The 26,729-nt window shown below is 39.2% G+C and overlaps 1 protein-coding gene across 2 annotated transcripts in view; it reads right to left on the reverse strand.

The window, feature by feature from the left end:
• Positions 1–1,298: 1,298 nt before the first annotated feature.
• The window catches only part of dmrt1 (doublesex and mab-3 related transcription factor 1), a 36,163-nt gene continuing 10,732 nt past the window's right edge, over positions 1,299–26,729 (reverse strand). The window contains exons 4-5 of one of the 2 annotated variants that reach the window (XM_071204338.1): positions 21,356–21,527; positions 1,299–1,706 (exon numbers count right to left, since the gene is read on the reverse strand). In XM_071204338.1, coding sequence (XP_071060439.1) covers positions 1,687–1,706; positions 21,356–21,527 — 192 coding nt within the window. In that variant the 3' untranslated portion in view covers positions 1,299–1,686. Of the gene's footprint in view, positions 1,707–3,541; positions 5,012–21,355; positions 21,528–26,729 lie in introns of those variants that run through there. The other variant, XM_034091640.2, reaches the window with a different exon arrangement.

The following is a 26,729-nucleotide window of genomic DNA, read 5'->3' on the forward strand; positions in this document are numbered from 1 at the left end:
CACAGGAACGCTGATTTAAGTCTCCCCAGGGAGGCGGGACACCGAGCTCCTACTGAGGAATTAGCCGGACGTCTGAATTAGTGAGAACATCCGTCAGCACGCATCAGTCCTCAGGGAAACAAGGAAAAGTCTGTGGCTTTTTTAGGATACTACAAAATAAGTTGGCGCTACCGTATGAGAACTAATGTATCAGCTATTCCAATAGTGTGTTTTCGATTTTGACATCCAAAGAAGTGATTGGAGAAACATGAATAGTACATGTGTTGTTAAAAGATAGTAAGGAATGTAAAGAAAATGGTGTAAAAAAAATTAGCAACTTTTAATATTGTTAAACAATTACACTATATATATCTATCAAAGATTAATTTGATTTACTGTTAAAATAAAGTAATGCAAATATCACATTAAAAGGATTTCCAAGGTTACAAACATATCCTGAAAAATGTAGGTTATCATTATACTTTTACTTTATACCATAATGAAATGTAATACATTTTGATTAAATTGGAATGAATGATGGGAATCCATATGGAATATAAGGCCTATACAATTATTATTATAAAAGAAAATGAATGAATTGTCATTTATCATTTGGCAGCACCGCAAAGCAATGTTTAAGAATCATTCCTAGAAATATAAATATTAAATTAAACAAACACAGATAAATGACAGAACAAATATATTAGTTAATTAATTGAAGACAAGGTGTTTTTATTTTTATTGAAACTACACTGATGTAGTTATGTTGAATGCAATAATATTAAGTTGAACCTAATCTTTTTTATTCAAACTTAATATTATTGCTTTCAACTAACCTAGTACAGTTATGTGAGATTTGTTGACATAATACATTTAATTAAAGTCAACGTTTCAGTTTTTTCAGTATAGCCTATTTGAAGTTGGTGAGATGAGGAGTTTCATTATTGTGAAAGATAGTTTAGTTGAACAATATTATAAATAAAAAAGGTAAAATATTATCAAAATCAGTTCACCAGCATCGATAAATAGGTAAATGGCTACTTTTAAACAACTATCTTTTGTCTTTTCAGTTCTAAAGTAAAATGACTAATTCATTTTATTGTTTTGTATTTTTCCCTTCCTGGGCCACAACTGTATCGTGAAATGACGACACATGTTGGTGGTAAAAAGGAGACATACTGTCAGATTTCGGCACAAGTGAAGTTATGGTCTTCTGATTGGATAGCAGCAGCTATGAAGCAAGTCACATCATAGAAAGTTAAACAAAACAGTTTACAAATTATATATTACAGGCAAAAGTATTTTATTTAGAATCGTAATTAGATACTAGTTCATTTTCCTGATTACATATTTATAAGGAACATTTTCAATGCTGAGTAATGTTACTTAAATTAATAAGCATTTTAACACTCGCAATTCTTTCTTTTCTTCTTTAAACAGGGCTCATGTATAAATACATATAAATGTAACTTTATCCATTTCTAACTCCTGAATGTATGCCTCTGATCACTTGTGGAGAAGAGTGTGTCCTCCCGTGCTGTTCTCCCATGCAGGTGTAAAGACAAATGATGGGTAACGTCCTCAGATTAGTGGTGGATGCACAGCGGTTTAGTCCGTCTACTCCGGCCTGTTTATTGGTGCTTGGCTCTCAGGGCTGGACGTTTATGACCGGTGCTCTGCCTGTCCTTCAGACAGCCCCAGATCCTCCTACCAGCAAACACATCCACCTTTAAAGTAAAACAAAAATACTAAAGGGCTAGTTCGGCTGGGAAAAAGAATGACTACTCTGTTAAGTATGATAATGTCTTTCAAGTAATGTCAGACAGCACAAACTTTTGTAAAACATTCAGGTGGTCTATTACAAAATGTTTAAAATGTCTCAAGTTTAGACATAGCACTTACTGTGAGAAGAAAGGGGGCTGAAGTTGGGTGGAAGTTGCATGAAACCAAAATTGTACCAATGAAAAAGTATATTTCCAGTTTATAAAATCGTTTTAACCCCAGATTAATGTATTCTTTGACTTTATATCATTGAAAATTCCATTATTTTTTTTAACAGTTTGTTTGGATTTGATCTTCATTTAGGATAAGTGTACATTTTGAGTGTACATCATTAGATTTGAATACACAGTGGTCGGAACCCAGTTAATACCATAGGTTAATACACAGGTATCGCATTATAACGGTCAACACATCTCGATTAGGAGACGCGTGCTGCAGTTAAATAACCATGCAAATAAATAAAAGTGCCACACTGAAAAGTGATACACACAGCTGGGCCCGGAGCGCTTGTTGACGTTCTGGTCTTATTACTGTAAGCTAGCTGACCTAGCCATTTCAAATATACTGAAAAACACTTTGCTTCATTCCCAGCTGTGTACATAATATGTTGTGTCCCTGTCACCGTTTCGAGCTTCTTGCAGCTTTTCTTATTTGCAGCATTTCTTTCATGCAACGCTTTTAGAAAACTTGAGTGTTTTTTTAAATGCTGCCCATTTCTTGTCAAGTAGGTGAAGATGTTTGTTTATTTGCGTCTGTTTAGGCACATTTGTTTTTTTAATTTGCATCATTTCTGAAGCTGCCGTGTTCTGGCCGTTGTAGCGCGTTTGCCCCTGTCGGCCATCGTAGGGACACAAAAGGAGAGCGCTTGGAGGAAAGAGAGGAAAGCGACAGAACATATAAGTCAGACATGGTTTCTGCTTTACTAAAAATCTAAGCACTTACGTTTGAGGGAGAACTTTTGCGAGTTGCAGAGTATTCTAAATAACAAGGTCTGAACAACACAACTAATCAGATAATCAGCTGAAACCTAATGATATAGAACATATTTACTCTAAGTGAGCTCTACAACTGAGAGAAGCATTCTTTTTTATGTATATATATAATTTAAAAAAGCTCTAACTTTCCACATCAGGGCTCACTGCGTCCTCTCCAAACACTTCCTTTCTGTATCTAGAGGCCATCACTCCACTGTCACGGAGGGATCCGAGCACATTTTATCTATGATGGGGAGGGGGGGGGATGATTCATGGAGGCATTGGCAGCTCAAGGAAAACCAATCCTGTGACACTTTCTCCCCTGCGCTGTACAGCAGGGCGGCGGCGGCAGCAGCTACAGAAGGACAAGGCAAGCGGCAGCAAGTCGCCCCTGACAAACGTGATCAAATGGCCTTCCTTAACTAAACTCGTAAAGCACGGGGCGATAAAACTCAATCTTCTGTAAAATCCAATTAAGTCATTATCTGACTGATTGTATCTTTAATTGAAAACAGAAGTGACAGTAAATTTCTGTGATATATCAGGATCAATCGATACTGCTGTACAATCTGGTCTCAAGAGGTGATTTATAATGTCAAAGCCGTATAGGTAACTCCACATTCTTCTCTCTAAAACCACTGGTGGATGAAATTAAGAGTAAGTGCGTTTCATAAAAAAACAAGATGGTCACGTTATTGATTACAACAGAATCCAATGAATGTTCCCACAGCGCAGCAGACAGAAAATACAAGTAATTTTCTCTGTCTGTTTTATATTGTTGTTTCCAGCATCACATTTACACTCCATCACTTTGGAACGTTTTTATTTCCCGAGAACTTGTAGCGACATAAACTCCAGGACTCCAAATTACTTTTGTTGCTGTCTTATTGGAACACAAACAGAAATAAACACTTTCAAAGCATGCAGTTGGAAGTAATTCTCCATAAAACATAAAACAAATCAACAATATGCAGTACAGTGGGGCGCTGGAAGTCGGCAACATCTCATCGGAGTTGTTCTTCTTAATTAAAGGAAACATGGCCCGGATCTGAACAGTCCAAAACTCAAACACATTCAATTCACTTTAATTCAAGACAAGAGAAATCTGCAAATATTAAACGTTTCAGAAGCTAAAACCAATTATTATTTGTTTAGATTAATTAATTATCAAAATGGTGGCTGTTATGTGTCGTAAATCTACAAATGTAATTATTGCAGCCTTACGCGTCACTGCTCCTCAGCCTCTGTATCTACACGCTGTACCAACGTGTGTAAACAGTAGCCTGTGCGCATAGTGAAAGCTCCAGGTCTGAAGGGGTTAAATATACAATAGACATGCAAATTCATTGGAATAAACGATGCCGCTGGATTGGTGCCATAAATAAGCAGCCGGGGCTCATCACACGCCAACGCAGGCAAACATGATTCATGTCTATCCTGCCTGTTTCCTCCCATCGCACCACATCCCTCTCTTTTTCTACTCTAAAACTTCAATGCAATGAAAACTATTTTTATAGCGGGGGGGAAATAAATGCAATGATCTGATGCTGATCAAGGTACAAACTGTTACACTGGTGAGTGTCAAAAGATATCTCGGCATATGTCTGGGAGTCCTTATAGGGCGGGCTGGGAGAGCAGCACATTGCAGGTGGTTTTGGTTTATATGCTCAAATTCAATTGTTTTCATAAAAAGGCATCAAGGCGTTTGTTATGAAGAAAGAGCCATCAGATTATATTAGTTTTTGTAGTGTGGGATAAAAAACATCTTAAAAAAACATTTAAAAAACTATTCAAGGAATCAATCAAGGCTTGAACAATGTATTGTAGAAAACACCAACCCTTCTTTCTGATTGTCAATAGCTCGGTCATTAACAGCCAAAATGTGTGCTTTGCAGATATTTGCACGTTGTATTGTTTTTTCTAACTTTCTGTGCTGATGAACTGGCTTTCACGAAACAAAAGAGCTAAAATGCACAAACAATGTGTGATTTCAACGACCGTATGAAAGATACCTCCTGGACAGAAGCAAAGAACCTGCAGCAACAGTGAACGATGAGTTCTTTTTGCTTAAATAATCTCATAATCCTTTTTTTCATGGGAGGTCATCCTTATCTTCTTTTACTTGCCGGCGTCACCATCTACGATGGAGTCCACGGTTAAGTTGGGTGTCTCCCTGCCGACCTCACACTCGTTGATGTCAGAGTTACCCAGGGTGCTGATGGACCTGCAGGGCAGGGCGGAGCTGTGCCCGGGGGGGGCGCCGCCGGGGGAGAAGGCTGCAGGGACGAGTCAAAAAGGAGGGCAGGGTTCATTTTGGTTATAATGATGAAAAACTGTTAACTGTGACGATATCAACACTATTGTAATAACTATAAATACAAGGGGCTCTATAATGCTTTTTGGGGTCTTTGCCTTTCCGGTAGTGTATCATATATTCTTGCGTGCATGTAAATTGTCTTCAAAGACTCTAATCCCAAAGTTCATGCCAGAGTTTCTCTCCCCCCCCCCCCCCCCTGCCTGAAACGACTCTATTGTAATCCTTGTTTACTTCTGTAACATAGTGACATCTTTATATCATACTCGCGCTTCTATTGGCTAGCGCTCCAACGCATTGTACGTGATAGGGTTAAGGGCAGAACCTCTCTAAGCAGGGTCTGCCGGCCGCGGGGTTGTGTGTGTCTACAGAAGGTCCAGTTGCGATAGACACGGTTCACCACTGGTGAAAAGAGACACTGCCTGTGCTGCAGCACCTCTTTTCACCCTCTGTCTGAAACCAGAGCCCAGTCTGCTCTGATTGGTCAACCGCTTAGAGATGTCCTGCCCCTTAGTCTATATTACATACAATGTTGCTAGCCAATAGAAGAGGATGTGTTACAATGATGTCACTATGTTACGGACGTAAACAAAGGAGGCGTTTCAGGCAGCAGGGGAGTGTGTGGGAGAGAAACGTTTGGAACCATTTACATGCACAAATACCTTTATAACACACTACAGGAAACGTAAAACCCGAAAAGTATAATAGGGCCCCTTTAAATATTTCTTCTGATAGAATATCTACTTCTCAGAATGACTGGGTAAAGCATGCTTATGTATTTGAAAAGTAAATACAGCTCAAATCTCTCACTTCTCTTTCCGATATTGAGCTACAAATCTTGTTCCTTGGATACTCCTCAAAGTCATTAATATGATAAATATATATTGCCTCGGGTAGGTAGACAGCACAGCAGCACACATCAAATAAAAATATCTTTGTACTGCAAGGCGAGAAAATAAAAAGGAGAGAAGAAATACTATAGAGAGAGACAGATGGAAGCGGCAGAGTGAATGACCCTCTCTGTATTTACCTGATATAAATATGACTGCACAGTAAATCCTTCTTCAGGATTTATAGCAGATTGAATCAGCGAAAAGGGGGAGACACTGAACACAGACAGAAGATCTTTGTGTTTAACGAGAGCTCCCGTTTGCCATCCCACCCATTTCAATTAGAAACCGGACTCCAGTTTTGCCGCTCAGCTATTTTTGTTCTTCTCCTGTGGTATCTTAGTCATTTGCCAACACAACACCTGAAATTAAATACCAAAACAAAACTTGAACAAACTCATTTTCTTATATATATATAAAAAAATAATTATATTTCCATTAAGCAAAGGAGCTTGCTACAAACCAACTGTGGCAAGAGTTTAGAGATGCAAGGGATGCAAACTCATCAGGCACCTTTTTTACACAATGGCAAAAAGCCATACAGTTAAGTTATAAAAAGACATTTAAAGAGAAACAGGGCATTATGATTGGCGTTTCTCCATTATCTCTCTGGAGGGAAATGTGGGATCTGAGTCTTTGCAGACCATTTACATGCACACAAACCTGTATAACACAGTACAGGAAAGGGAGAACGCCAAAAAGCACGTGAGGTCCAACTTAACCATTTTATGCGATGCAAAATCTGAAAAATGTATATTGTATATACGTTTACTCAGAATAACATTACACCATGAGCAGTGCTACCCAGAATCCTCTGGCATCTCGATTTGCCGCCCTCATGCTTCCTCAACACCCCCCCCCCCCCCCAGTGGAGGTGGGAGGGGGAAAGCAGAGTCATTTTTCTCCTCATTAACTTCCTGATTGGTTTCGGACTCCAATTTTTGCCCGTCTGCAGTTTGTCACTAATTCCAAACTGGCAGCCCAATCGTTAATACTAATGTTTGTGTAGCTAAGTGCACCCTGCTCTCAGCGGTCCACTTGTACAGCAATAACGGCATGTGGGTGGAGGGGAGCAGCAGCTGTGAATTAGCCCCGTCCACTGTTAATTCTCTGGCTGTTCATCAGCAGGAAATCTATGAAGCATAATTAAAGGCTAAACGCAACTGGACGAGTTAGTTTAACAGGAGATGTTAAATCACGACACACTGTACACATGTTCTCTGCTGCATCAGACTGTCTTCAGCTCGCCTGTGTAATACAGATTCATGTTGCTCAAACACCGGAAACACTTCTCAATTAGTCACAGGGCACCTGACTTCAGTGACACTCGTGCTGCAGCTAATTCAATAATTACCTTTTCTTTTAGTCGTTTCATTTATCCATTCATTGTTTGATCTAAAAAGCAATAAGGAAACACAGATTTCACATCTTGAAGTGACAACTTAAAATTGTTAGTTTGTCACAACAATGAAAAAACTATGCATTCATAATAGTGTGGAATAAAAATAAAGGGGCCACACAATAGTTGGCATTTTGCACGAAACAGATCTTAATTGATGACTTTATTTTTTTTAATCTATTTTCTGTTGATAGACAAATGATTACTATCATTTGTTTGGAGTCAGGTAATCACGTAAAGTACTTTTTAGACATCTGACACAACGAGGAGTAAACATTTGATAAATAAACTAAAGTAATTGGATCAAAATATACTACATAAAAAGTGAACTCTATCAAGCAGTAGTAGTTCAAAATAAAACATATATTTTAGAATTGCATCATAATTGTTGAATCAATATGGTTGATGCAATAATGTGTAAGCGACTTGAATGCCACTGTATACTTTTTGGTAATACACTGGTATCATCTTCTTTGATTTGTTTTCCCATTACGGTTTTAATCTGTATTGTCATTAGTCATTTCATTAATTAAAGTAAAAAAGGTACACTATTTGTATTTTTGTATTTTATAATCTAATCATGTTTTAGATTTTTTAAATGATATCAAATCTTAAATTGAAAAAAAGGTTGTTATTTTCAAACAAATGCAGTGAGGTGGAGTACAACGTGGAATCATTGCCTCTGAAATGTTGTGGCGTGGCATTTGAAAGTATAACAAATATACTCATGCAGTATCTTCCATTGTACTTGGGTACACGTGTTTAGTAACATATTAGATCTTTGGTTGCAGCACGATGTCGGCTGATACTGTATGTTACACTTCTCTCCTTCTGAGCCCCAAACCATGAACAGTCTGTTTTCAGGTTCAGACTGGGAACACTAAATAACAAAACAAATGTCCCGGTGATGCTGAATGAACTTTTGCCCTTTCCCTAGTCACTTGGCACTCTATATAAGATTTCCAAACTATTAAACAGTCTTTGTTTGGAATAACAAAAGGAAGCTTTTTTAACCTCCCACTTGTCCTGTTAAGAGAAGGGAGGAGGGGTGAATAAAGGTGCAATCATTTCTGCTGCTGCTGCCAAATAGGGGAACAAAAGCCCAGATGTGAGAGGAGATGGTAATTCAGTCTGATGCAGCGGGGATAATCTCTCTGAGGGTTTCATACTCTACACCCAACCACCGTACACAAGGGTCATAGGGGTAGATAGCACCTAAGTAGACACACGGGCACACACACACGATTCTGCATTGGACTGTGAGCAATGTGAGGTACAGAAGTGTCTGAGAGAGCAACTGCATGTAAATTAAGGTCCTTAATTAGGTCAATTCATCTGCATAATATTCCTTCATTTAATAAGTGTACTGTTTAATTTACAATATGTCAGGAAAAGGTTAAAAATAGTGGTGCACGATAATTATCGGTCCGATATTAGGAATTATGACGTCATCCCAATAAACCCGATAAAAGTATTAATAGCCCCGATAATATACAATATATTTTTTGGGTAAAAGAAAAGAAAAAAAATCCTGCGGTGTGGGTGGATTGGGATGAAGGGTGCTTGTTTTTCACTCGGCTCCTCCCGTTTTGCCAGTACTGTGGTATTAGTGGTTTAGGAAGAGGGGAGTTCTTCACAAATCCAGCGCTCCCTAACTCATGCCTGGCTGTGACGTAAATGGTGTGCGGCCGTGAAGCCAGGACAGTAAACAAACATGTCGTCGGTAGTATGGGACTATTTCAAAGTTTCAGAGTTAGATAGTTCGCTTGCTATTTGTATTAACAAATGCAATGCAGAAGTTCCACGAGGAGGGAAAAAGGCAACGAGCTATAATACTTCCAACCTGATTAGTCACCTGAAACATCGCCATCGCTACGATGGTGTGTTAAAAGCGTACGAAGACGCCTGCGCTGCTAAACTAGCGGCGAATCCAAAGCCAGCTGCAAAGGCACCGGGACTTTTACCTATCGACGAGGCTTTTGTAAAAGGCAAGAACTTTATTTGGGAAAATAAATATGGTCACTTTGAAGAGTCAAAACTGTTCTTGGCTTTGTTTTGTTCATAGTAGTAATGCTCATGTCATTTGCTCACTACTAGTAATTTTTTTACCACCAGGTGTGCAAAAACTACAGATTTAATATATATATATATTATATTATTATCGGTTATCGGTATCGGTCTTGAGAAGCAGGAAGTTATCGGTATCGGTTTCAAAAAACCAATATCGTGCATCCCTAATGTTAAAAATGCATAAGAATAATCCCAATTGCTTGAAAGTCAAAACTTGAAATCTCTTGATTTAAATGGGCAATAGTCTAAAACCAAAATGTGTGCAGAGGAGTATTCAGGGGATCACCAAAGTCATTCTGGTTCATCCTCTGGGTACCATGAAAGGATTTGACTAAAAACTGAAATAAATATGTAAATCCATACATTTTAGAAGTTGAAACTACAAAATGGTGAAAGGTATGTTTGCTTTGTTTTCATCCCAAATGTATTGGTTTATTATCAAAATAGTAATGTATTTTATTTTAAATATATTACATGGTATATGGAAAGACTTGTATTTGTGCACACTTTGTTTTCACAGTTTGGGTTTGACAATGTTGCATTTGACAAAATAATCGAAACCCTTTTACTGGATCTTTTATGATGCCGACATTTTCTCAGGGTGACAATATTCAACGCACAACCTGCAAGTTACCAACGAACAATCACCTGTGGGAATTTGTCAGTGCTGTCCAGGGACAAGAGCAGTTAGTGGAGGCTATCATCACGGGAATAAAAATTCAATCTTAAGAATGAAGAGTTGCCTGTCACATGACAAGGTTGGCCTGGAATTAAATGGCTCCCATTAAAATGATACGAGCTGTGTCCAAAAGGAAAACAAATTAGAACGTCCCTGGCCAGTTTGAGAGGGTCCCACGGGTGTCCAACTGAGGACAACGCTTGTAGAGATGGACGCTCTCCTCTCTAGAGACGACATGGCGTCTGGCCCCTCTTCATCAGGCCAGCAGCAGGACTTAATGACCCAGAAAAGTGAGTCAAAGAGCAGACAGGCTTTAAACACGGAGTGCTGAACAGTGGAGGGTCCTGCTGTGTTCACATCGCAGACCTTCACCCTCAGTTTCAAATCACTGCTCTCATCTCACTGTTCTTGACTCTCACTCCTAATTCTGAAAGTCATTTATGATGTAACCGCTATCTGATGATAGGAAGTCCAAGCAATGCCGGAAACTCGAGGCATTCATTGTTTCCAACATATTTCTTTATGAGCGATAAATGAATAATAATAATAATATCTCCTGCAAAGCACATTTCTTTGGACATAAACTGTTGTCCAAAATGGTTATGCCACATTGTAGGAAACTAAATCCTTATACATTTTATTTGACTATTTTTCTTAACCATCGTTGAGGAGGTGGTCCGAGTGGATGGTTGTTCTGTCAAGCACAGAGCTTTGACACAGATAGGGGTTAAGATACAACAACTATTTTTGATTTAGGTTAGGTTGGCAAAAGTAAATATGTCCTGTGTTTAACTAAACTATCATTCTGTCTGCTTGTAATGCCAATAAAACATTAACATGCCCATACAAAATGATCACATATTGCTCATTAAAAAAAAAGCAACTGTTAGATAGGTGGATAAAACGGAGCGCTTAATACATTGAAACATCAACGTCTGGACAGGACTAGAAGAATAATCACAAGGAGCCAACAAAGACTTTGAATATCTTCACCAAAATGCTAGATATATCATGTTGATCCTCACAAGGGTCACTCAAGGATTCATCAACTGCACCGTCTATGTATTGCAAACCTTCTTCGACAAGATCCGGGGCTAATTCACTGAATGAGTGGAATCTTGCTAGCAGTGTTCGAGGAACACTCGGGGGGTAAACAGTCATTCATCCTGGGTACCATGAATATATGTTCAGAATGACAGTTATTGAGGTTTTTAATCTGGACCGACCACAACTACCAACCCTACATCCCCCCACTAGTTTGGAAACATGTGCATAATGTATAGATAATTCAAAGATGATATAAAAATAGCTTGATGAGAAGATTGGAAATGACATATTTGGTGATTTATCGCCTATCATTTATTACCAATGAATGACAATTTGGTCTTCCAAACTTGTATTTGTACTTGCCTAAAGAAATTGTATTACCAAAATATATTTAAATGTTTCACTTAATAGTTAAGGCTTCTGAAATATTACTCCTACTGATAAAGCAAATGCCACAAGTGCCCACACTGAACTGTGCCCACTGCCTGGTAGAGAAGCACGAGCTTTACAACTCATTTCAAGCCACATCAAACTCCTTAATCAGAGAATTTAACAAAGAGTCAAATAATAGCCTTTGCATTATCATGAATAGGGACTTGAGTTAAATCTTTCACGTTTTTCTCATTCTTTCTTCTCACAAATGCAGATCTGTGGAGACAATAGTTCAGAGCGATGCAGTCTGTTATGCAGCCATTACGGGGGGTCAGGAAACACTTAAAGGATCATTATTGGTCTGCTATGGAGCTGAAGAGAGCGCAGGGCTGACGCAGGCTGACAGAAGGCTTCGGTGTCGGGGTCAAAGGCTAATTAAGCAGAGAGGAACCTTTGCTCCTGCATTGTTAAACAATCTGTCCCCGATGAAGATGACTGCCGGAGAGGCGTGACACGGCCCTCGTCCCTATGCTAAATCTCCATTTCGGCTACTGTGCCCCATCAACTCACAAAATGGCCTGTCAGTCTACCGTCGGGCTTTTTGACGTGAGCCGTCGAAAAGTTATGGATATGCAATAATGAGCTGAGGCGGCACGATCAATATTTGTGGGACTTTTCTATCATTAGGTTTCATTAGAGATTCATTGAGGGTCGACAGGGTAAGAAAAATGCCAAAGTAAAGGACACAGGAAGAGTGAAATATATTGCTATGGAAAGAAGGGCGCCTCCCACGGGTGCTAAAGCTGCCATATGTGTTTATCCAAGCCGTTCAGCTGTTTCAGAGAGCTGCCAAGGCGACACCATTCGTCAATCTACGCTGAACGCCGCCGCTGCTCAGAACAATGCAAGCAAAGTGACTACAAGGGCATGATTAGGTAGGAAAGCACCGTCACTAACCAAATATGCTTTGTACAAAGACGCAGGGAGAAAACAACCTACACTACATGTTCGTGTAGAGATGTGAGTGTATGAAGTATTTTACACGCAGATTAAATATAGATACGCAAGTGTTTGTATATTATTATTAATTCGGATAAACAACCTGTGAAATTCGTAGCACAGAAATACTGAAACCTCTCCAGTTATGTTAATAAGGTTAAAATGTATTTATTTTTCGATTTTATTCTTTACATGCAGGCTTCTCTATGGTAGGGTGTCAGGACGGGAAAGGATGTGACTATCTATTAAATCAGTTATTGTTCTTCCCATAAAAGTAGAAATAGATATTTGAAATTGTGCACCTGTTTTTGGTAAACATCACCCTTTTTGTCGCAGAAATATTTTGATTCAACTGCATTTTTATTAGTAGCTACATTTTTGGGGGGATTTATCTCCTGTCCTCTGCTCATCTTCCTGGTTGATCAAGAATGATTGTGGGGTTGGATGTTTTTCAGAGTCTCCACGTCACTGACTGGCTAAAAAGTTCATCCATGAACCCATACACTTGAGTCATTTATGTTCTATCAGAAACACCTCTCTTGGAGATAAGACATGGACCTTTTTTCATTTGTATCAAGCAGCACGATGTATTAATTTGTACTAACTTGACATCATGTGATGTTACTATGGTACATGGATTGCATTTACTGTATGTAGCACCTTTCCAGTCTTTATGACCCCTCAAAGTGCTGTTACATAAACAATCACACATTCACAGATGCAGAGGCTGCTATACAAGATGCCACCTGCTCAGGAAAACTAACATTCACACACACACCGTTGGGAGCAGCCTAGGGTTAAGTTCCTGCCCAAGGATACATCGGCATGTTGATTGCAGGGGACGGAAATTGAACCACTCAAAATGTGTCTTCCGGTCAATGCGACTGATTTCGATGGAGCAGGTCACTTATGTAGGAACAGGACTATACCTGTGATGATTACACATGTTACTGCACAAACACAGCATGAGATCAAACAGATGTCGACTGAACCACCTTTTATTTCCTTCCAAAGCCGGACAGTGTGAGAGTAAGTGAGAGAGTGAAATAGAGAGTGAAGGGAAGAGGACATAAACCACACAGCCCGGCCATTTAATGTCTGCACAGCCCCAGGCCTGTGTTAATGGTGGTGTTGTACAACACATTACGACGGTGCTTGTGCCCTGAGCAGACAATTAGACTGGTATTTAACGCATCCACAGGCCCTGCAGGCGACCAGGGCACTTAGCAGCCCAGCAGGGTGCTGGAAGACACTCTGACCCCAGCAGGGCACTTTCTCTGCTGCTGGCTTACTTACAGGTTAAAGCAAGTCATCGCCTCATTCATTTTATGAAAAACGGCAAGGACATTTTTATATTTTCTAACATATTTTTGTAGTGTGTGTGATGTGTTTAATGGACTTAAAAAGAAAAGCGGTGATGTAAAGTGAAAATATCTTGAACTGTAAGTCATGAATTTTGCTGCATGGTATCAGCTTTCTCATTGATAAGAGACAACATTGTGTCCGCAGAACTTCAAGACTTATTTTTTCATCGGTTTCCAGCAGCTAGATTTATCATGGATGCACAGTTAGAGGATCGAAAGAAGAAACTGGGTTTATTCATTATGATTTACAATAGTAATAAGCAATTTCCATTTGTTTCAGCACCACATACAACTTAAGCGCTACCTGTCAATCAACACTGAGCGGAAAAATAGATTAAAGAAATCTAAAAATTAGCAATAATCAAACCAATTGAATCAGGGACTGCCAGAACATTTCATGTGAACAACCCATGGTAACAATGCCATAGTTAAGGATAAGGATTCAAATTAAAATCTCGATAGATTACATTTTTCACAACAGCAGTTGGAAATGGGTTAAAACTGAAACTCGTTCTAACTACATGCTGAAAAGTTAAACAGACCAATTCCTGCCTAGTTTAAACTTTGCCATCAAAATCAATATTTAATGGTAATGCTTGAGGTACTACGAGCAATAACATGTAGTAAAAAAACGAGTTAATAGAGTATGAATAGTTTGAAGATTAAAACCTGACACCACAGATTTCTTCCAGCCATTGCTGTTCTCAGTCAGTGAAACAACAGAGGATGTGTGCTGAGCTGAGCGATGTCTCAGCCTGTCAGGGACCAGAGGAAATGAACTCTTGCTGCTACATGACATGAAACAGCACTTCCTTTGAAAAGGTCACCTCTTGGGTTAGAAGTATTTGTTTCAGGTTTAATACATTCAAAAGAGTGAGAGGCCTTTTTGACACCTCCAGAATGAGTGTGGCCTCGAGGGTGTGTGTTGGAAGGGACTTCCTTAACTGTTTATGTGAGTGAGAGAGAGTGTGTGGGCGTGAGTTTAAAGTAATCTGATCTGAAAGCAGGTAAATCCCATTTTACACCCGAAACAAAGAAACTTACTGATGGCAATCTCTCTGTCGTTTTTACTCTTTTTTTTCAGAGGAGGCTAGAACTTGAAACGACAGTCTTTATACGCAGTAACTCACTCTGGTGTACAGTACCGTATAGATTGAAGCAAGAAAAATCAATAGAATATCATCTAGAAAGATAGTAATGGATTTCTAACTTAATGGGCTCACACAGGTCTATCGATTAGCAGGATTAACATCTGCAATAGCTCAACAATCTGATTTGCATTTAAATTACTGTACGCTCCGTGCTGACACCAATATAACAAAACAGACATACGTATAGCCAGCGCAGCGGCGCTCGATTTTGGGGTCTGACATTCGCATAAATCTTGTTATGATAAAACAAAAAGAAGTGTAAGGAAAGTTGCTGTGCTGACAAACTTTGAGCAGTTTTGTATTATGAATTCCAGACAAGGACAAAAAAGAAAGAACATAAACACGGACGGACTGGGCTTGAAGCCGTCTCCTGTAAGACTGAAACAGCCATAACTCTTGTGGGGCAGCTCATCTGAGCCTCTCCGTTTGTGGAGAAACACTGTGTGTGTCTGTGTGTGTATAAATGAAGGGGAGAGGAGGGGGGGGCAGTGTGAGGTGAGATGTTGGGAGGGCAGCGAGGTGGGGTGGGAGTTTGATGGACTGCGCTGTCACCTCCCGCTCGGCGATTTACGGCGGCGGGGCTGCTGACGAGCGCGGGGCAGTAAACAGGCCGGTCGGGGGCGTATTTCACACAGAGCTGGCTTTTATGAAGAACACCGGGACGGCTCTACCCACAGCTCCGCCTGCCCGCCGTGACGGATGGAGAAAGACGCATGACAAGCTTCATCATTGTTTGTAAATCTTAACTGTTCCCGCTCACTAACTCCAGAAGGCAATTTTGCGGAGACAGCGGGGCCCGCGGAGGGGGAGGGCGGAGGAAGGAGAGGGCGGAGGAAGAGGAGGAGGAGGCGGGAAGGGGAAAGGACAGCGTGGCACTCTTGAAGGTTATTCGGATCTCTGTATTCGGCCAACTGATTAGCCCTATCCTGGGAGGGAGATAAATCTGACGGGCAGGTAGAAGGGGAGGTATAGGCTCAGAGATATTTCCTCCAGCTGGATGATCCGGAGGCACACAAGGTGTCCGGCCACAGAGAAACATCTCAAGGATTAAAAGAGGATGTGGCCGAATTTGGACGTACAGGTGTAAATGTCAAACTAAATCCGCAAACAGAATAATAGTGTTTAACCTTATTTGAATTACTTTCGATGTTTAAGTGTTGTTGGATATTAGGATTCATTTAGTGATCAAAAAAGGACACCTTTAAATTGCTTTTCTTTCAAAACAAGATTTCAACTGGAAGTGAATCATACGCCGATCTACAGAATATTAATCAATAACTATTTTTTCTAAAAAAATTAAGAAAATAAGTAAAAATTCCAAAAATATGTGTTCCTAGCTTAACAAATTGGTAAATTGCAGGGTTTTTTTTAGGTTGCTTTGATAAGAAACTGAGTATTTTTACGGCATATTGGAATGTGAGTCTGACAAAACAAGTAATTTTAAGACATTATCGTGGGTTCCTTCAACTTTTGATGGACATTTTCAATATTTCCTTCACACATTGTAGCCTAAATCATAGACACGTTATTATTTTAATAATAATGAAACCCAACGGGATGTCATTTATCCTTCAACACACATTCATATTTGAGGAGCTAGCACCAGAGAGTGTTTGATGCTTGTGTGTGAAAATGAGCCGAAAAACCCTCCATGTCGCACTAGATAAAAGCAGATGAAAGAAACTTCCTACAGAACCCGATGGTAGCCACTTTAGGACAGATAAGAAGTTCATTATGAGAGGCTCACAGGGACAGCATGCACACAACCTGCTGAGTGATTTAAAACTAAGATTTGAACAAGCCTTGGAACAACTTCAAGGACAATATCTCTTAATAATTATCATTATTACTGGCTGATGTCCCTTAGTTACACAATTCAACTTCTGTAATAAATCTGTAAAAAACTGTGCATATGCTTCCACTTTTAATACTATCACCTGGCTGCCATCACACTACTTGATAGCAGGGGTGCCCAACCTTTTTTTAACCGAGAGCTACTTTTAAAGTTGCCAGTCTGCCGAGATCTACCAGTCCAAATAGAGAGGCGTACTGTAGCCATTACTGACAGCCTACTGCCAGGTAAATACACACTTCTACTTGTATAAAACTGACCTTTGTACGATTAATACTCCATAAAATACTGCAGATCCTTTATCTCACCTCTTTCTAATCTACACACATAGAAGTATTTAACTGAAGTTACACAATAGTGTTGTTGATACAGAGTTGGAGTTTATTCACACGTCACACTACAGTGGGTAATGTTTTCAAGACACATTGAACAGTGCTGCCACATATGACACAGGGACAAAGAAAAGACTCTGAACCCTTTCTTTGCCATTATATAAAAATAGTGTTGCTACAAAAGTATAAATGAGGCTTAATAATAAGACAACTCAGATCTGAAGCTACTCAGGAATCTGCTGCCAAAGTGCAATAAAAAAGACAACATTAATAGAATCAAACCCTTTTTTGTTGCATTTTAGTTGATTATAAAAATAAATGCCTTTAAAATAGGATGCAAGCAACACTAGCTTTCTTAACCTGAATTGATAATAGACTATAATCAATTTAAGTTTGCATTCTTATACCATGTTGTACAATAATTATAATGAATAAGTTCAAACAAAAACTTACAGCTGATTAATAACGGTATCTAACTTGAGTTTTTATTATATCAAAAACCTGTTGAAATGCTTCTGTTATTTTTACTGTCCCCCAAAAGCGGGTCGGCAGCCTCCAGGAATGCTTCTTTCACAACTTCGCCGTCTTTGAAAGACGTCATGTGTTTCTCAAGAACGTGACTGACACGATAAGATGCTCTGGAGCAGCCTTGCTCTTGTTGTTGGGCCTGGTGAAAATGGACTGCTGTGCATTTAGCTGTCCTCTCAGGCCCCTCCCCTTTTGGAGCATAGGGCAGAATTAGGAGGGAATTCCGTCTCGTAGCGTTTGTGCACTGCTTTGAAATGCCGCTCCTAAATTACCCTTCTTCGATAAAGCCACGCTCGCATTGCAGATGAGACAGATGGACTTTGAATTGGAATAGATACAAAAATAATCATCCTCCCACTCGGAGTGAAAATTATATATTTTGGGCTTTTTTGCTTCTGCCATAATTGCGGTCTTGTGTGTGTGCGGACTGTCACTCCAGTTGTCACTGACAACGTCAGCAAACTATTGCCCACTGCCCACCAGCCATGCCCCGACACATGGGGTCACGACAATCACAAAGCTTTGATGCGTTCAAGTGCATTATTCTGGCACAGGAACATTATGTTATAGGACATTAACGATAAAAACAGAATATTGTTGTTCTATTTTTAGACACATCTCGCGATCGACTGGGAATCTCCCCGTGATCGACCGGTCGATCGACTGGTTGGGCACCCCTGCTTTATAGTATATGCTTCACTTATTTATTTTTAAATACTGTTACTGGTGCCGGATATGCATTTTGTAAATTGTAATTGTGTAATTTCAATTTTTATCTTTAATATTTTATGCATGACCCTAAATTAATATTAATCTAATTTTGGCTCTTAACTTTTGCTGTATCAATGAAAATTCCATGTAATGCCAATGAAGATGTGGCAGTCGGCCTGAATCCATACAAGTCTGTAAACCCTGGGCAAAGTTTAATACCGTTTTAAGTTATATAAAGGTCACCTTATTCAAAATTAATCAATCACACATTTTGACCATCAGTGTCTCAATGTTGGTGATATATTTTCAACCTCATCTACATCGTATATAACTGATATAACTGCTCTGGTAAAACAACTCTCATTACTTAACACTGTAGCAAAGATGGTAACAAGATGTTGTGTCAATCATTTTTTTATTTTTTTAAATGCTTGTAAAACACTTAAAAAAATTAACTGCTGACGAGTGTCGTTGAAATGACCTGGTTTTGTTCAATACTATAAATTAGGAATTTGTATTTTATTCTAATTTGCACTGCTTGTTGGTAAGGTTTGTTTATTGCCTCTATCTTTTGTTTTTTCTGCATCAAACATTTAAGAATACAAATAATAAAATTGATTATTAGATTATATATATATATTAATATAGATTATATTTACATTATGTTAAAACTTGTCTAAGGGAACAAAATAAAATGATGAAAAAATACAGAAAGAAAGACTTTAGTTAGATATTGCTTTCTTCTAATGAGTCACAAGCTAGAAAAAAAGACGGATTGAGATGGACCACCCACTGAGAGTGCTGTTATCTTGTAATGGAGCATGGCGGTTCACGGCAGGAGGCTGACGTGGGACCCTCACAGGAACAGGTGACAGGTGAAAGTCAAACACAAATACAGGTTCAGAGAGATGGGGGAGTCTTAAGGCCTGAGATGCTGGTGGTGTCAGCAGCCTGTTGCACTCACAGAAGGATGTTGTGCTAATGGCGCTCTTCCCTTATGTCTTTTATAAAGGTTGAGTTGTTCTTGGAGATATTTTTTTTAAAGTTTTTAGACATATATTTAGAGATATTACATTTGTTTAACCAAACCTCTTCGGCTTCTTTAATCCCACTTAATACCAAAAAGAGAAAACCAAAATTCTATGCTTTAAGTCGATCACACAAATAAAAAACAGGTTGACAGCACGAAAAAGTCACTTAACTATGACTATTAACCGCATATTCTAAAAATATTTCATTTAATATCTCTGTAGAGACACTAAACAGTATTGGAATTACAAAATAAATGGATATGACTGGAACGAGACCCTTGTGAAACCAGTGCTGTTATTTAAGGGACAGTGTTGAAATGGGGAGAGAGGGAATGATATGCTGCAAATTGTCCCAGGCTGGATTTGAAAATTTGATTTGGAAACTCCATCACAATGTCCCTCCTGGAACTAATATATTTAACTACAGCATTTTCATTTATATAATCTTCAGGTAAAAAAGGGTACAGCAGTTATAGATACCAGGTATCTGAGAACCACTCAAAAACAAGACAATCGCTAAATATAAAGCTATCAGTGGTTTGTATTTTCTGGTGTGCCATGTTTGATGCATGTATACACTTGTCTGAACGAGAAGCAGAGTTGTAAAAACTGTTATGGTGTTATTTTCTTTTATAATATCTGTCATTTATTCCAACCCTCTTCCAAACCAGCGTTGGTATTTTCTGAAACAGTGACTAATAGAGTAGGGAGCTGATAAATACCTGTGACTACTACCTGAGACTATTGTTCTGATAATGAATGTGACCTTTCCTTTTTCCTTAGATCATTTTGAGTTATTTAACTAATCACAGCCACACAGCAAATGTTGCATTCCATACTGTACATACGCGTGCAAGATCCCTCTATGGGTAAAGACTGGACCAGCAATTCATTTGCGATCTTTCTGTGCTTCAAAAACACTTTTGAAACCTCTAAATGCACTTAAATCCACCAAAGTTGGAAAGAAAGTGTCTTACAAAATTGCAGTTTAAAACATTTATATGGTGCATTTAAAAAAAAGAAATCCCAGTAATGTCCAGACATGCCAATCAGCCCCTTTACTCCTCTCTGCTGCACTGCTCTAGATTTTGTTATGTAGTTACACTATGCACTTACATGCATTCTTTGCAAATACTTTACCAAACATATTAAGCAATCAGCAAAGTCTGATGTACCCACATTCACAGCTACTAGCAGAAAGGCGGACAACCAGCAATGCTCTGCTAAGATTTACATCTGAGATATGTGACAGAGTGCCAGGAATGTAATGATGCGTGGTCAGAAATCAAAGATCAGATCTACTCCATCTCAAAATCATGAGGAAAAGAAACAGAGCTGCACTGTCGGCTCAGTGACAGTTTGGTGGTTTTAAAATTGATAAGTTCTTTCTGCAAATTATAGCAAAAAGACGTGTTTAATTTCCATGATCGACTGTGGATAATAAACGCTTATGGCTGAATATCTGAGCACACTTTTAATGAACTCTTCTGCCATCCTTTTAACAACAGTGAGGTGAGTAAGGCAGTTTGTAACACAAAGATTGGACACGAGTCAGACCTACTGTACAAACACAGCTCTGTATTTGAAGTAAAGTAAAAGAGTAAGTATAATAAAAGTAAAAAAGCTTCACTTTTGACTAATTTGATCGTATACACTTTATGGCACTCTTGACTCAAGTGCAATCCTCCCTTAAATGTTCTTACTCACACCGTTGGTAAAGTCTGGGTAAACTTTATGGGGCCTGATGTGTGTGTGTGTGTGTGTGTGTGTGTGTGTGTGTGTGTGTGTGTGTGTGTGTGTGTGTGTGTGTGTGTGTGTGTGTGTGTGTGTGTGTGTGTGTGTGTGTGTGTGTGTGTGTGTGTGTGTGTGTGTGCAACTCACAAGCTGCCATAGTCTCAGAGCAGTTGTTGTTGTCATCCACGCTGAAGATGGGGGGCACACAGCTGGAGGACCCCAGGCCCTGAGTCAGGTAGGTGGCTGCTGGGTAGTAGGAGTGCATGCGGTACTGAGACGACATGTTGTGGCTGGACAGACGGCCCTCACCATGAGGAATCTGTTTCATACAAGGAAACACAAAACCTCAACATGCATCTCAACATGCAGTTGCTTTCGAATTTTTCTAGAGATTTTTCAAAATCCACGAAAGAGATGTTGGGTACTGACAGACTGAAACAGCAATATACTAACAACTATTTTTTTCGTTCTCATTAAATCAATAATTGTATATAAAAATGTCAGATAATGGTGAAACAAGTTTCAAGTGTGTTCGTTTTTCTGACATCCCTGCATCAAGTGTAGTCAGGCAGTTGTTTATGTTTGTATGGGATTTTCAAATAAAATTAAAATGGTATGGTTATTGTAAACCATTTCGTAATTTCATTCACACACAGGACCCAAGATGAGTGAGTCTCTAACTATTTATGGTCCTTCAGCCTCGATCAGGACTTAACCTTCGCAAAAAAAGGGGTTTTAAATTAAATGAAAGTATATTCTTTCCTATATTCTTTTATAACCAAACCAATGTAAATCTCTGTAAAGGGACCATAACCTTGGGTATATATCATTAGCCGCATGCATGCTAATCCCAAATACACCAGTGGATATACTCGTGCATTTTTTGACACAAAACAAAACACATTGTCCTATGACCCCCTTCCTGTTTGACTCTACGGTCCTCCAAATCAGCCTTGAGATATTCACAGGCAACACTTTAACAACCTTATCTGTATAGAGTTAAAATACATACTACAAACAAATAAATGACAGAGAATTAGCGGTGTTTGAATTCACACGTCTATGGATGGCTCTAAAAATGGCTTTCTCCAGTCCTCTGAAAACTTTAAAACGAGCTGTCTACTCAGCAGCAAGGCCGCCTCACGCAGGGTTTTCAATTTCAGTTTTATGGAATTTGATTTCTGTCAGCCTGTAATATGTCACCCGTATTGTCCACACCATCAATTCTCCGACAGCTTTATAAACTGTTATTTAAGCTACACTCAGCTCTTGTATTAGGCCGTGAAAAATACAACAGAGATTGGACCGGAGTGTTGAAAGCGCACTGAGCTTACGGTTTGCACGACACATACAGCACCAAACAAAACCTAGTGAAAGTTCCTACAGAAAAAGCCAAGTTTGTTTTTTCAAGCAAATGGAATAGGTTTACATCTAGTTGTTACAGGCAGTTCCCCACTAAATAACTTGCTAAAGCTGTCAATTTAACGCCTTATAAATAGTGTGTCATTTCTCAATGGAGTGATGGGGTGAATACTATTTTAAGTGGTTTGTAGATTTATCAACAATAAAAAGCACAGATATAGCCAGTCAATCTATTGTCTAGTCACATGACAGTTGTACTTTTGCTTCGGTTCACATCATACAATATTTGTTTCTATTACAATGGTCACTGTGTGAGATGAAGTGTTTATAGAGTCACAACAGCTTGCTGTGAGGGCACCTTCTTTCCATTGACAAGAGGTGTCCGAAAGCAAAATAATAGCTGGATTCTAATTTGTTCATAAAAAAACAAATAGCCTGCCTTTCCCGTACTTTATCGGCCAGTATCGCTTTCGACCCTTATGGATAGAAAGTCAAATTCTTGTCGTCTCTCCAGTTAGTTGTTTTTCACACCGGAAAATTACATTAGGGAATGGGAACCGCGGTGCATTCTGGGGCGTGGCGGACATTTATGGAGGATAGAGTCTATAGCAGGGGTGCCCAACCTTTTTTGAACCGAGAGCTACTTTTAAAGTTGCCAGTCTGCTGAGATCTACCAGTCCAAATAGAAAGGCGTAGCCATTACTACCAGGTAAATACACACTTCTACTTGTATAAAACTGACCTTTGTACGATTAATACTTCATAAAATAATGCAGATCCTTTATCTCACCTCTTTCTAATCTACACAAATACAAGTATTTAACTGAAGTTACACAACAGTGTTGTTGATACAGAGTTGGAGTTTATCCACACCTCACATACTACAGTGGCTAATGTTTTCAAGAATCATTGAACAGTGCTGCCACATATGACACGGGGAAAAAAGAAAAGACACTGAACCCTTTCTTTGCCATTATATAAAAATAGTGTTGCTACAAAAGTATAAATGAGGCTTAATAATAAGACAACTCAGATCTAAAGCTACACAGGAATCTACTGCCAAAGTGCAATAAAAAAGACAAAATTAATAGAATCAAACCCTTTTTTTGTTGCATTTTAGTAGAGTATAAAAAGAAATGCCTTTAAAATAGGATGCAAGCAACACTAGTTTCTTAACCTGAATTGATAATAGACTATAATCAATTTAAGTTTGCATTCTTATACCATTTTGTACAATAATTATAATGAATGAGTTCAAACAAACTAAAACTTACAGCTGATTAATAACATATCTAACTTGAGTTTTTATTATACACAGCCGTTAGCTGTTAGCACTCAGAGCTCACAGCTCCTCATATCTGTTCAGAAACTAGACAAAAGTTAAACAAGTACAAACCACAGACTGCCTGTGTCATGGCGAATACAGTCGCTGGTTTATTTATGTCTGTATAGGCCGTTGCTGTGAGTGTGGACGGTCGGAGCATATATAACGTTAGCTTAGCCAAGCTCCATTTAGAAAGCACGCATTTTAAAAAGGGTTTTTCGCCTGCCGTCTGTCTGCAGACTTGTCAAAGCATTAATTCATGGTTTTTACTAACCGGTATCAGTATGTTGTTACTTCGGCATCATTTTGAAACGTGTATTACAATTAAATCACGGTCAAATATGTTCATCTTGTTGTAGTTGTAGCCCCCTTGCCAGCGATTCTCTCTCTAGTTTAGCATACTCAGCCCGACTCAGCCTGGTTGTTCCTGGCCCTAGAACCACGATTTAGTCGGGCCAGAAAAAAGGTGAAAAAGTAGCCCCGGGCCAAAACTAGGCCAAGTGGAAACGCAACCAAAAACGGGCCCCTCACGGCTCGGCACGCTTAAAGCGAGCTACCCACTGCAGTGGAAACGCGCCATAAGCCGTACGAGGCCCTGCGGTGGAAATGTGCCATTTGTTTAAAAAAATGTTTTTATTAAAATAATAATATGTGGCGACCCTTTTTAATTTTTGATTGTTTGTTATGTGGATTTGTAGTATTTGTGTTACTGTATGTTCAATAAAGGTGTATTTTTGCTAAATCTTGAGACATTGCAACTGTATGTACTATTTTTGGCATAGGCTGTCGCCTAGGGCGCCAGATCTGGGGGGCGCTGCGCTGGTAGCTCTGGGAGGGGAAAACACATTTTTGACCGTTGGCGCTCATCCTAATTTTCGGCCTTGATGTAACAACATTCATAATTAAGTAAATGTAACGCCCTTTTCACCCCGGTTCCATTTTTCATTTGCCCTGTACGATGGGCGCTGAAAGTGATGAAAGTGGGGGATGTTGGCTTATCAGGCGCCCGCAGCTCACAGCCAAAGTGCGAGCGTGGGAGCCAAAGTGCGAGCGAGCAAGGGAGAGAGAGAGAGGGCGCACCGGTACCGGTGCTGTTGTTATTAGAATCTGGTGCTAGCTGCGCTAACGGATATAAGAAGTAGATGTTTCTACAACCTGGGTCGAGGAGAGCTCTCCTGTCAGACTGAGAGACTCAGTGAGGTAAAGGACTCTCTGAATGTTTAGATAGTTAATTTTAGTCCAAGTCATCTCAGTGGGTTTCAAACGTTTTGAAGGCAATCCTTTATAATTATTAGGATAAATAAAAACAGGTTTGAAATCATTCCAATGTACACTATAGGACAGTAAACCAAAAATATCGTTTAAAGTTGGAGATACAAAAATATGCATGAATAAATTAATGTTAACTAGGTAAAATAAGATATGAATGAACAACAAAAATAAAAATAAGTTACATTTATTTGTTATTGGCTATGGTAGGTTATTGGTTATGTTCACATACTTATTTGATTATTAAAATGTAAACCGATCTTTTTCATATGGGTGTTTTAGAGTTGTACCCCCTAGATCAGGTCTCTTGTAAGTGTGTGCTCAAAGTGCACCAGATTGAAGCATTTTACTTTAAAATGTTAAAAGAAAAATCTTCCCAGGGGGCATGCCCCCGGACCCCATTAGAGGATGTGACATCCACCCCCCAATTCAAACATGTTCATACAATACTGTACAAGTTTCTGTTTTTGTAGTGTATTGTCTTTAGTAGAGATTTTTCATTTATTCTTTATATATAAAATCTCGCCTAGGGCAGCAAATTGTCTAGAACCGGCCCTGGTACTAGGCCTCAAGAGCCTTTCTTGTGCTGGCAGACACATAGAAACAAATTGGCGGGGCGCACTTCGCACGTGCACACACTAAAAAATTCCACGGGCTCCGCGCTCACATTATGCTGGGCCCACGTGCCTTAAACTAAACTGACTCACCACAAGCTTTAGGTGTGCAGATATGTTATTGTCATGTTTCAATCCAGGATGTATTTGTGTCAACTGTCACGTCTACTTCTAAAGGTTATAGGGAATGCAAATGAGAAGCTAAAGGACCCTCTCATACACTCTACTATTTGGGTGGGTCTTTGTTCCAATACATTTGAACAACATTGTCGATTACAAATGATATGATAAATATAAAAGATTACAATGTCTTTAGAACAGACCGTGTGGGAAAAGGGGGCGGGGTTGCGATTTATGTTAAAAACCATTTAGACTGCACCTGCATCGAATCCCTAACAAAACCAAAATGCTTTGAACTCTCTGTAATTAAACTATTGCTCCCAAGTGGTTCAGACATTATAGTGATCGGATGCTACCGCCCGCCCGCTGCCTCAAGCGAAGCCACGAATATACTCTCCAATCTTCTCCATAACTGGACTAAATCCGAGATGGTTTTACTCGGAGACCTAAACTGGGACTGGCAAACGGATTTACAAAACTCTTTCAAGGACACTTGTGACTCTCTCTGTTTGGTGCAACTAGTTAACTCGCCAACTCGGTTAAACCAAAAAGATTTAGAGAAGTCCACTTTGATTGATGTTATTTTTACAAACGCACCTCAGCGTTTCTCCGCAGTAGGCACGTTTTGTAATGATATAAGCGACCACTGCGCAATTGCTTGTGTGAGAACCTGTAAGATCCCTAAAGGAAAGCCACGTTTCATTCACAAGAGGCGATTCAAACATTTCGATGAGCAGGCGTTTCTACATGATGTTTTTAATAGTGATTTACACATTGTTTCACTTATGACCGATGTTGAGTTAGCATGGAATTATTTTAAATCCAACTTCTT

Source organism: Pseudochaenichthys georgianus, chromosome 9 (genome assembly GCF_902827115.2).
Source record: "Pseudochaenichthys georgianus chromosome 9, fPseGeo1.2, whole genome shotgun sequence".
Classification (NCBI taxonomy): Eukaryota; Metazoa; Chordata; class Actinopteri; order Perciformes; family Channichthyidae; genus Pseudochaenichthys; species Pseudochaenichthys georgianus.